General features: G+C 34.5%; 1 protein-coding gene across 1 annotated transcript in view; it reads right to left on the bottom strand.

The window, feature by feature from the left end:
- Nucleotides 1-12209, bottom strand: part of Ascc3 (activating signal cointegrator 1 complex subunit 3) — a 289294-nt gene that overhangs the window by 188205 nt on the left and 88880 nt on the right. Inside the window, exons 9-10 of the mRNA XM_050120173.1 lie at nt 7120-7320; nt 6135-6275 (exon numbers count right to left, since the gene is read on the bottom strand). Of these exons, the coding sequence (XP_049976130.1) occupies nt 6135-6275; nt 7120-7320 (342 nt within the window). The remainder of the gene's footprint in view (nt 1-6134; nt 6276-7119; nt 7321-12209) is intronic.

Here is a 12209-nt window from a genome sequence, read left to right as displayed (position 1 = left end):
TTTTTTTTTTTTTTTTTTTTTTTTTTTTTTTTTTTTTTTTTTAACAGTGTGAGTACTTTCACACCAGGACCCCATGGTGTAAGAAAAAGTCATCTAATATACGAGCACATGAGGAAACTATGCCTAATAATTGATTAATACATTGCTGGGGGTTTGGGGATGAATCCTACAATAGAAATGGAGTGCTATGTCTTCAATGGGAATTTACAGTAAAGACAGCAACCATTCAAAAGCAAATACTCCCAACACCCTGCATATAGATCTCTTCCATCAGAATGCCTGATGCCAATGGGTTAGAGTCTTGTGATTTGTCAGCTGAGTTCTCATGGCATAATCTTATGGACATAGCAGAAATTGTTAGTGATATGTTGGTGGCTACAAGCTGTCATACGACCATCCAAATTAGTGTTTTCCCAAATGTGTCCTGTAAAAATAAAAAGGAAACTCTTCAACTACTCGTATCATCAAACAGATGACCACATGCAAATCCAAGGGTGGAGATTAATTTCTTCCTAAATAAAGTTCATTTGCAACGTCAAACAACTATAGCTTGAACACAATGAATTTACTGAATGTATTCTTTGGCTATTCAAAGACCAACTCAAAGTAATGACAAATTTGTCACTTCATGCTAATTTCAGAGATAATATTAACAGATTATATATCGTTACGATAATCACATCAAAAGTTTATTCTGACCTTCCAGGCTAATGCTGTTTGATAGACTAAGATCTCCCAAAAGTTCTCCATAAAACCCCAAAACTACTCAAGAAAAATCAGGAAATAGTTTGAAGAGAACTGTGCTCAAATTTCCAAATATTGTTTATAATTTTTTTACATTTAAAGTGGGATATGCTATAGAGATAAATATTTTGTATTGGTATGGATCTTGGTCTATTGATAAAAATTTAGGGTCAATTTTATAATATGTATATTTCTGCTCTTGATTAAGGTATTGTCTTTGTACAGCTCATTTAAAAAAATGTAATGTATAATTAAGAAATACACGTTAACAGATAGCCATCTGTAATAGTCAAGCTTGTAGTCATGTTAGTTAGGTTTTCCAGATGTACAGAGATATATTTTAGATAAATAGGTATTCTTCAATCTTCAAAGACTAAATAAATATGGCATTTAAAATGTTTTAAGAACTTCGGACTTTTCATGATAATGAGACATATCTGCTCCTGGCAGCACCAATCTACTTCAAGAAGATGATGGATATCAAAGAGGCTCCTTATAGAGTTTGCTAGCCATTTGGGCAAGAAACTGCTCTTGGAGTGGACTGCATGATGTTATGCTGCATAAACTGGACATGCAAGACCTACAAAAAATATGGCTGTATTTTTTTGCCTAAAGAAGGTGAGATAGTCCCTCAAGGTTCCTATTTCATGAAAGAGTCTGTCAGACATTCTGTAGACACGGAAGAAAGTTACTGACAAACTGTCAATATAGGTGAACTGTCTTTGAAATTTTCTGCTTCATGGAAAAGTATGCTGGATACTATGGGCCTGTAGGCTAAAGATGGATGCACCAATGTTGCATAAGAACTTTGGGTGACTGTCCAGGTAGTGAGATGTCTCTGTCAATTTAGAGTTTTGGAAGTTGCCTGCAACATACTTTCTGTTTACCTAGGTAATATTGTATCCTTCTAGAGTCTTTGATGGAGTTGAAGAATAGATTGTTATAATTCTAGTTTTCCTTAGATATGATAAAAGATAAAGTAGATATAAATGTAGTAACTAATTTTTGCTTGATACTTGTTTTGTATATGTAATTTTACTATGTTAATGTTAAAACCTTCCTTTTAATTTATTCAGAAAAGGGGAGGTGAATGGTAGGCCCCCTTTTATGCTGTGAATACCATTGGTTAATAAAGAAGATCCTTTGGGCCTATTGCAGCAGAGCAAGGCAGGGATTCCAAGTAGCTAGAGGATGAAAGAGTAGTCAGAAGAAGAAGTAGCCATGTAGCCGCCGCAGGAGACAGACATCAGATAGAACCTTAGCGGTAACAACCACATGGCAATATACATATTAATGAGTTATTTTAAGATATAAGATCTAGCCAATAAGAAGCGTGAGCTGATAGGCCAAGCACTGTTGTAAAAATACAGTTTCTGCGTGATTATTTCCAGTCTGGGTGGCTAAGAAATGAACAAGCGGCCTTTGCTTATAGACCAATAGCAATTCATATTCCTGAATTTTTATCTTTGGTCTTTTCCATTTGTTACAATCTATGAAACTCAAAATAATGAAAAAGAAACTCATTATTTGTTATTAGTTTTGAAGCATATATTAGGAATGCTTCTAGAAATGGGTAGATGGCCACTCAGGGAATAGAGAGCTTGCTGTGAAAGCAGAAGAGCTCAACACCAAACCCTAACAGCCACATGAAAAGACAGGAATGGCAAGCTCCATGTGATGCAGCACTGGGCAGGGTAGACAGCTCAATCCTAGACTTTACTGGCCATTAGCCTAGTTGAAAGAGAGTCAGGTTACAGTAAGACTAAAGAGGCGAGTAGAAAAAAATGACACACGACATCTTCCTCTGTATTTGCTTGTTCTAAATATGTGTACATACAGCAAACATTCATAGCCCCTCCACTAAATGAGTCAATGTAGAATCTGCAGCTTTAAGCTTTCTTGACATGTTTTAAAAAGAAAAATCAGTACATGGTGAAGAACAGACTAAGCAGATCCTCAATGAAAAGTGTCATTCTCGCATAACCAACTACAAGAGCAATCTATTGAGATGACTGTTCACAACAACTAGGGAAACGTGCTTGTTCATTAGTTTTATTTTAGAAAATGTATGATGATAAGAAAAAAACCATGAATTACATAGGAAGATTGTAGATAAAGCTTCCCTCATGCCTTCCCCATTTCACTCTCCTACAATGTAACCACTATTTATCATGTATCCTGCCACAAAAGATCACACTACATAATACCAATATGATCTAGTCTCTGAGAACAATACAAATGGGAAACTATGCTAGACTTGAACTTGCAATACCCTTGCCTTTGATGTGCTCAGATTACAAACACCTAAATTAACTGCAGATAACATTTTTGGAAGATGAATATCAAATACTTCAAGGACTCAAGCATACAATCTGAAGTATCTGTATTACTGTAGCATTGCAAAGTAGTTATTATAAAATGGACTATACAGTTAGACTTAATTGTTTGTGTCTTCACATAGTATTCAGTAGAACATTCTATGAAAACATGCTTAAATTCCTTCTGTCTCATCTGTAAAATGAGGACTGTACCTAAATTTCAGGTTTGTGGTGAAGAATAAATGCATTAGCTCATAAAAATTTACCAGCTCATAGTTTTTACCATTATTAACTCCACCCTCATTTCACCCTTTCCAGCATGATCATCACCAACGGCACCAACACTACTAAAGGAACTATAGACCTGACTTACATGGATACTGGGGATGCAATCTCAGATCCTCACACATTGAGTCACGCCCCTGCTCCAAATTTTACATTTTGCAGAGCTAGCAAACAGCTACTAAAAGAATTATGGATAGATATAGATATGATAGATTTGGTAATATAAGATGCACATAAACATCAGTATGGTAGCAAACATTTGTAATACAGGCACTTGGGGGACTGAGCAGAAGAACTGAGAATTCCGTTCAATCCTAGAATAGACTGCAAAGCAAGACCTAAACTCAAAAAAGAAGAAACCTCCATTTTAGAATTCTAGTAATGTAGATGTAATGATGTTATCCTCAGCTTACACAGAAAGGGAACAATGTTAGTCATAAGCCTCACAATCTCTTTAAACTAAAACCTGAAATTGGCCCACTGCTATACCCAGCAAAAATAACTATTAAAATAAATAAAAAAAGTAAAAATAATTTTAGAAAAACAAGAAAATTCATGACAACTATGCCAGCACTGTATAAAATTCTCTCTCTCTCTCTTTCTCTCTCTCTCTCTCTCTCTCTCTCTCTCTCTCTCTCTCTCTCTCTCACACACACACACACACAATATCACACACATACACACATGAGGAAGAAGAAGGGTAAAGAGAGAAGAGAAGAAAGCAAAGGAAAAAAGATGTGTGGGAGGAAGAAGAGAAGAAAGAGGAGAAAGGAGGGAGAGGAGGAGGGAATTTCAAACAAGAGACCACAGGAAAGAATACATTCCATGAAAGCAATAGATGAACAAAGGATACTTGGAAAGGAATCATGCAATACAGCAAAGCAATAAACATTCAACATTACCAAGAAAGGAAGAAAAGAACTAGCAAATTCCCTCCAAAAACAATGCAACAAATAAAATCAGGAAAGTCTTCTCAATTATAATCTTGAAAGAAAAATGGCTTAAACCCATCCATTAAAGGACTCAACTAATGGGACAGATGAAAAAATATAATACAACTACCTCCTGTCTCCAAGAAATTCACATAAGAAATATACTTACCAGCTGACAGTCAATAGCTGGAAATGCAACTATGAAATAAGCGGAAGCCTCAGAAAAAATGGTACAATAGCCATTCTCATACCTGATAAAGTAGACTTCAAACCAAACTAAGTTATAAAATGGGGAAAAGTACCACTAAACAATGATAAAAAGAATAATTAAGCAAAGTGTAATAATCGCAAATATTAACACCTGACTCTCAGCTCTCAATTTTATAACATACAGAATGAGAAATGTAGAGGACCAAATAAGCCCAGACACAAAAATGAAAGCCTTCAAGAGCCTGCTAATATTATGTGACTTATCTTCCTCATTAAAAAATTAGCCATGGCTGATTGATACCCACGGTTGGGGGCCTGCCTTTTTCTGAAGAGAAACAGAGGAGTAGAGGATGAGGGTGGTGTGCAGATGAGGGATTGGGAGGGGAGGAGCGACGGGAAACTGATGCTGAGATGTAATAACAAAAATAAAAACAAACAGAAGAAAAAAATTAGCAAGGAAACCTTAGAGTTATATCAGATCACAGAAAAAAATGTACTTAATAGGTATTTATAGAACATTCCACTAAACATATAGGAAATATACATTCTCTAAAACTGACATTATAGGCCATAAAGAAAAAAAAATTGAAATAGCTCCTTGCCTTCCTATCAGACCACAATGGAGTAAAGCTAGAAATCAGTAGCAAAATGAATAAAAAAGATACAGAAATATTTGTAGACTAAACAGAAATCAGGATAAAATTCGAAAAGTTCCTAGAATCAACTAAGAATAAGAATATACCATGTTCTCTGGAATACAGGAAGAGTTATAAGAGGACCATCCATAGTTGTATTCACATTGAAAACAAAAACTAGAGAGATTTCAAATAAATTACTTAATGATGCCAAGTAATATGACCCAGTGAGGAAAGAAGGTAGTCAAAATGCCACTTTAAGAAAGGACTATCTTGTATTTAGTCATCCCCCTAAAGTACACGGAATAAATATAAAGAGATAATTTTGTAAAGAACTGAAAGAAGTGTCACTAACAGACAGATAGTAAGCACCCTAAACGTAACAGGATAGCAAAATGTTCATTGAGGTAACACAAAATCTTGTGAAAAATATCAAAGAATGTATTAATGAAAAGCTACTACTAAACTTTAAGAACTAGAAGAAAAATCAGAAAACATCAAACAATTCCAGTTAACTATAGAAAAATATAATGCACTCTACCATAAATATAGTTAGAAAAGACTTTTATGTGAGAGAAGAGACTCATATAAGGGGACAGACATTAATAAATTCTCATTTGAAAATATTAAATGTCTAAAATTTCTTATTCTATGCTATTCTATCCTTAACAAATAGGCTAAAAGTCTAGTGTGATTACTTCAAGATCTCTGCAATGCTTCCTCTTAATATTCAACTACAATCTTACCCCCAGATTCTCATCCCCAATGCTACAAAAACTGTCAAGAGACATAAACTCTATGCTTGGAAATAATATTCAGAATGTTAAGAATCGCAAAAGAAGGCTATGAAAGACTAATAAAGCAACATTAATAATTGTCTTTAGTAAAGATGTATTTAGTGTCATAAATAAATTTGTTACACTGTGTTTGTATTATGTTAAATTAAGTTGTACAACAATTTCATAACCTTAAAAATGAACAATATAAAAAGATGTGGTTGAAAAACATACCTGAGTTTTTAAAATTTCACTTTTTGATAACTGCATATCTCCAGTCAGTTCTTTCACAACGATGCCGAGTGGCTCAAGACGTTTGCTGAAGTAATTTGTCATTTCAGCTGCCAAGGCTTTCATTGGAGCAACATACACAATCTGTACCAAACAAACACTAGCTTGATGAATGAGAAAAATTACAATACCATTATTTCACAGTAGCCAATGCAAGTCACAATTTATTGTGAAATATGATCCTAGTTACTTCCTGTGAAAAATGTTAATAATGATATATGGAAAGTACTTATCTTTGCTGAATTAAGCACATACTTATTTAAATAAATAAAATATTGTCCTTTAAATAAAAGGACAATGGAATTTGTTTATACTGCCTCATTACTTAAAAAATGGGCTCTGTGTCAAAACGTAAAATATTTTCATGCCTTTCCTCAAGGGTAATGAGATTTCAAAGCAGAAATAGGACTGCCTTTATAGTAAAGAAGTCAATCACACAACATTCTTTATATGACATTTACTATAACAAATATCTTCTGTAAACAGAGACTGCTCTTTTGTTCCCAGCCACCCAGACCCAAATAATCACACAGAAACTATATTAATTGCAACACTGCTTGGCCTATTAGCTCAGGCTTCTTATTAATTAATTTTACATCTTAAGTTAACCCATTTCTATTAATCTGTGTATTGCCACTAGGCTGTGGCTTAATGGTGGCCGCATGTTACTCACCTGACAGCTAACTGGCATCTCACTGATTCTGCCTACTCTCTCCCTCTTATCTCTTCCAGCCTGGCTATATTCTGCCCCGCCATAAGCTGAAGCAGCTTCTTTTTAACCAATGGTAATAAAACATATTCATAACATACAGAGGGGAATCCCACATCAATCTTTAAGAATTTACAGGATTTTTAGAATTGAAGGTTTATCTTAACATCTACACTCAAAAAGGAATAAAGAACTGTTGTCTGATTTATATTCTCCTACCTTAAACTCATTCTTTTTAATAACACCTTTTTGAAAGTGTTGCCGGATTTCATGTAAAACCGTAAGCATCGCAATATTGGTCTTCCCAGCTCCGGTAGGGGCACAAATCAGCATGTTCTCATTGGTGTTGTAAGCAGTCTCAAACACTATGGACTGGATTCTATTGAGTCTCTTCATTCCTTTAAAAGCCAACTGTCCAATCTAAAATAAGGTAGGGACATGATATTATAAATTAAATATAAATGACTCAAAGTATTGAATATAAACACTAAGTCTCTATGGTTAACAACATGATGACAAGCGTGCATGACATCTACCACAACAGACAGCTCAGTTTCTCAGTGCATCCTGCATTTCAAAGTGCACACAGCTGAGAAGCACCATAACTACAGCCCAGTTCTAATTTGGAAATTACAACACTCCAAATATGAAAATATGATTCTAAACATATATATATAAAATATTTGACCAAATAACTTCTCAATACACAAAATAATATAATTTTTTAACTATAAAATAATACATATCCTTCAAAATTCAAACTACTTCCGAATTGTATCATGACAGTCTATGAAGGTAAAACAGGCACTAGCATATACATGTTACTAGCACTGCAGAGGGCGAAGAAGAGTCAAGGTCAGCGAGTGTACAGTGAAACCCTTCTTTAAGAAACTTTTAGAAAATAAAACAAAACAAAAAGTCACCTGGAGAAAGAAAACAATAGGAAATTCTATTTCATTATTTGGATAGGTTTTCAATATTTTAATATTTTGTGATATAAAAAAATCAAACTTTAGAAGAAAACATTAAATTTTGTGAATAGACAAACCAGACTTCATATAGTTTATAATACAACATGTACAGTTATAAGGACTTTAATACTATTCCTTTATTTAACCTCCAGAAAAATTCTATGGTACACTATTATTACAACTTTTTAGTTAAAAAAAAACAACAACAACAAAAAGTGAAGGTTTGAAAAGTAACAGAATGCACAAGTGATGTAAAATAAGGAATAAACTGGAGAGAGCCAATGACAAGACTTAGAAGAGGGGAGACACCAGCTTTAATATCAAAGTCAAAGAGAGGAAGGTCATTGGTTAAAAAAGAAACTGATTGGCCCTGATAGTTTAGAACATAGGTGGGTGGAGTAAACAGAACAGAATGCTGGGAGGAAGAGGAAGTGAGCTCAGACACCATGCAGCTCTCTCCCAGGCAGACACCATGAAGCTCCGACCCAGGATGGACGAGGGCTAGAATCTTCCCGGTAAGCGCACCTTGGGGTGCTACACACATTATTAGAAATGGGCTAGTCCAGGTGTGAAAGTTAGCCAAGAAGAGGCTAGATATAATGGGCCAAGCAGTGTTTATATGAATACAGTTTGTGTGTTGTTATTTTGGGTAAAGCTAGCCGGTGGCGAAAGCTGGGTGGCGGAATGCAACCCGCAGCTCCTGCAACACTTTGTGCCTTTGCACTGCCCCAAAAGCCTTTCCCAACCCTTGGAAGCTATCATTCAAGTTCAAGCCCACAGGTGAGTTCATATTTCCTATAGTTCCCTAAGTAATCACTATTTATTTCTTTAAAATCCAGTCAAGCAGGAGCTTGTGGTAACATATAAAATAATGAGAATGGGCCAATTTAAGATATAAGAGTTAGCCAGAAATATGCTTAAGATACTGGTCAAGGAGTATTGATCTTAATATAGTTTTGTGTGGTTATTCTGGGTCTGAGCGGCCAGAAAACAAATAAGCAGCCTCCAACCACACTTGTTTGCCCTTTTTCAAACAAGGCACATAGCATGATCATTCATTCAGTAAATATTTGTTGAATATATCAAAAAACCACAATCTGGCCAAATGGTTAAGACCATCAAAAAAATAATCTGTTCTCATGTATTTTACATTCTAATATGATAGAAAAATGTTCTATAATGAAAACAACCAAATTTTTTCAAATGTTCACACAAATGAAATTGAATTGGCAGTGCAATTAAAAGGAATAGGATGGAAATATTATTTTAGCTTTTCTAATTTGAAAATAAAGTGTTAGAAAACTTGCCATTGTAGCACAATTAATAAAAACCCAGAGACAGAAACTGGGGTTCAACCTGAAGGTCAGAAAAGCAAAAGTCTCTGTTCTGGCTCTTACCTAGACCTCAGTCCAAAATGGCAACCCTGTCTCCAGGAATCTCAAAATGAAACTGTGTCAGAAAGCCATCTCCTCCTGTTTATATTCCTCTCTAGAGCTTGGATTAAAGGTGTGCACCACTACTGCCCAGTTTCTATGGCAAACTAGTATGGGTACTGGGATTAAAGGTGTGTGTCATCACTGCCTGGTCTATAACGCTGATAAGTATGGCTGTTTTACTCTCTGAACTTCAGCAAGCTATATTTATTAAAATATAAATGAAACGTCAGTATAGATTATGAAAAAAATTCTAAGCACATGCAATCTGTGCAGAAGCAAGATCTAGTTCTAGGTCACTGCATCAAAACATAGGTGACATGTAGTCTTGCACAGATGTCAGAGGTGAGTAAGTAGTCAAATGCATCTGCAAAAAGGAGATAAAATTCTTATTCCTGTACAGGTAGGTTAAAAATGAAGGACCTGTATGTATTTTTCACACTACAGTAAAAATATGTGCAGGATTTTAAGGAGAAGAATGGAATTATGTAACTCATATTTTTAAAGCTCTATCTAGGCTCCCAGAGGAAAGTAGATGGAAATAGGCAAAAACTCTGGAAACAGAACAGGTAAAGGGTAATGTTAGCTTATATTAAAGCAGAAGCAGGAGACAGAGGAAACATTACATAACAGATAGTAGGCTGTGTCGGAGATGTACCCAATAGGTTTGCTGACTTGAATGTGTATGGTAAACAGAAATCACATATGGCCTTCTTAATGAGAAAATGGATGATAGTATGTAACAGAGAAAGATAACAAAAGATTGAAAAAAAAAACAAATGCTCTAATCTCCATCCCACCTGAAATAAAAAAAGATAAATATATAAGCTAGTTAAACAATACATCAAAACTCTTTTCATCATCTCATGAGACTTTCTCAGAACTGCACCACATATAAGGGCAAAACCAACACCTAAGAAACATCCTGTAATAGTTTCTTGACTACTTCATAACAGAATTAAAACCTGAAGCTATACAAACATAAGGAGATTGAGTGATACATTTTCAGACATAAGGAGATTGAGTGATACATTTTCAGACAACCTATGTCCTGGAAGAAATAACAGAGGAAATTTACCTATTCCTAGAACCAAATGAAATCTGTGCAATAAAAGCACCACCACAGCACTTCAAAGACAGAGAGCCAAAAAAAAAAATCAATTAAAAGAAAAAAATAATGAAGTAAAAAACTAAAATAAGTGAAATAGGAAATAAAAGAACAATACAAAGGATCAATAAAACAAAAAAATCATTTCTTTGAAGAGATAAAAAAAACACATTATTCCTTTACCAAACTAAGCAAAAGAAAGAACACAGATCAAAATGAATAAAAGCAGAGGCAGAAGGGGGCATTGCAACAGATGCCACAGAAACCCATGTGGTCCTTAAAGAGTTTAATACTTGCTCCTGACAAATGACTGAGTTCTGTTTAATTAAAACCTTTCTCTTAATGCTCTTAATTGACAAATAAAACACTGCAAGGACACTGTCAATTTTTCTTTATTAAAGACCCAAGTGTCTCATGATGATAATTCATTTTAACTACATGATCCAGACAGAGGAAACTAATTCCTTGGAGCAAAAGTCCTAAGGAGAATTCAATATTACATGTTTAGAAGAATGGAGAATGTTAAGACTTTATAAATATCAAGTTAGTTTTTAAAAATTTATTATAGTAAGTTTTATTATATACAAAGAAAGTCTTAAGAAATCCCAGTGTAAATAATTAGAAATTGTAACACAATTTAGATTGTAGTGCTTTTAGATTATATAACTTAACCCATTTAAATACTAACAGAAAATAATCAGTATGTCTAAAAATGTAAATTTCTAAAAATTTAACTCATATTGAAAACAGTCTGTATAAGAGGCAGAGAAACAAACAAACAAAAAAAAAAGTCCAATAAATCAACTGGCAGACTTTCCAAATATCTTCTACCCACTGAATCTAAGATGGAAATTAGAAAGATTGTTACCATAAGCCTTCAAGGAAACAGCATTTCAAAAAACAGAAGCAAGAAACATTTCACAAACAAGATACAACAGGATTCTGTGTCCTAGTTTGCTTTTGTATAGCTGTGATAAAACACCAACTGAAACAAGCTTGAGTAGGAAAGAGTTTATTTGGCTTATAGGTTACTGTCCATCAGAGCAGCCAAGGCAGGAACTCAATGCTGGAAGCTAGAGACAGAAACTAAACAGAGACCACAGAAGAATCAGCTTACTAGCTTGCTTCCAGGCTCCAGGTGTAGCCTGATTTTTTTATAGAACTCAAGACCACTCATCTAAAGATGGCATCACCCACATTGGGCAAAGCCCTCACAATCAATTTTTAATTAAGAAAATGCCCCTACAGATTTGCCTATAGGACATTCGTAAGCAAGCAATTCCTCAACTGGCATCCTCTGTTCCTAGATGACTATGGCTTGAGATTATCCTCTTCCTATGGGGATAAGACTGCAATCTTATCCTTGAGAGGATTGGTTTCAGTCTAGGCTCAATGCTGAGGAAACCTGAAGAAATAACAAGTTCTCAAAGGCAGAGTTTAAAAGATAAGTAAAACCCATTTATAAGAAGCTCCACTGATAAACTTTACAGAATTTCTCCAACATGGTTTTAAATTAAAACATCATTGCATCATCTTTTTTTATTTGCTTTTCAATTGGTTTTTATTTCTTCAGCACAGCTGCCTAGAATACAGTATAGTAAATAGACACATCTACTACTACATTTTTCTTCAAGAAGGTCATATCATTTTAACACCCACAAATTTTTCTTCCCATAGATTGCTGAAGTATGATTGACCTGTAGGTAACATTCTTGATAAATAGGTCTACATATATATATATTTATATATATATATATTTTAATTTATTAAAGATTTCTGTCTCTTCCCCACCTCCGC

Source organism: Alexandromys fortis, unplaced genomic scaffold, assembly GCF_014885135.2.
Source record: "Alexandromys fortis isolate MF-2015 unplaced genomic scaffold, M_Fortis_MF-2015_v1.1 scaffold_141, whole genome shotgun sequence".
NCBI classification, from domain to species: Eukaryota; Metazoa; Chordata; class Mammalia; order Rodentia; family Cricetidae; genus Alexandromys; species Alexandromys fortis.
The sequence above is the reverse complement of the archived record's forward strand: the minus strand, read 5'-3'. Positions and strand labels throughout refer to the sequence as shown.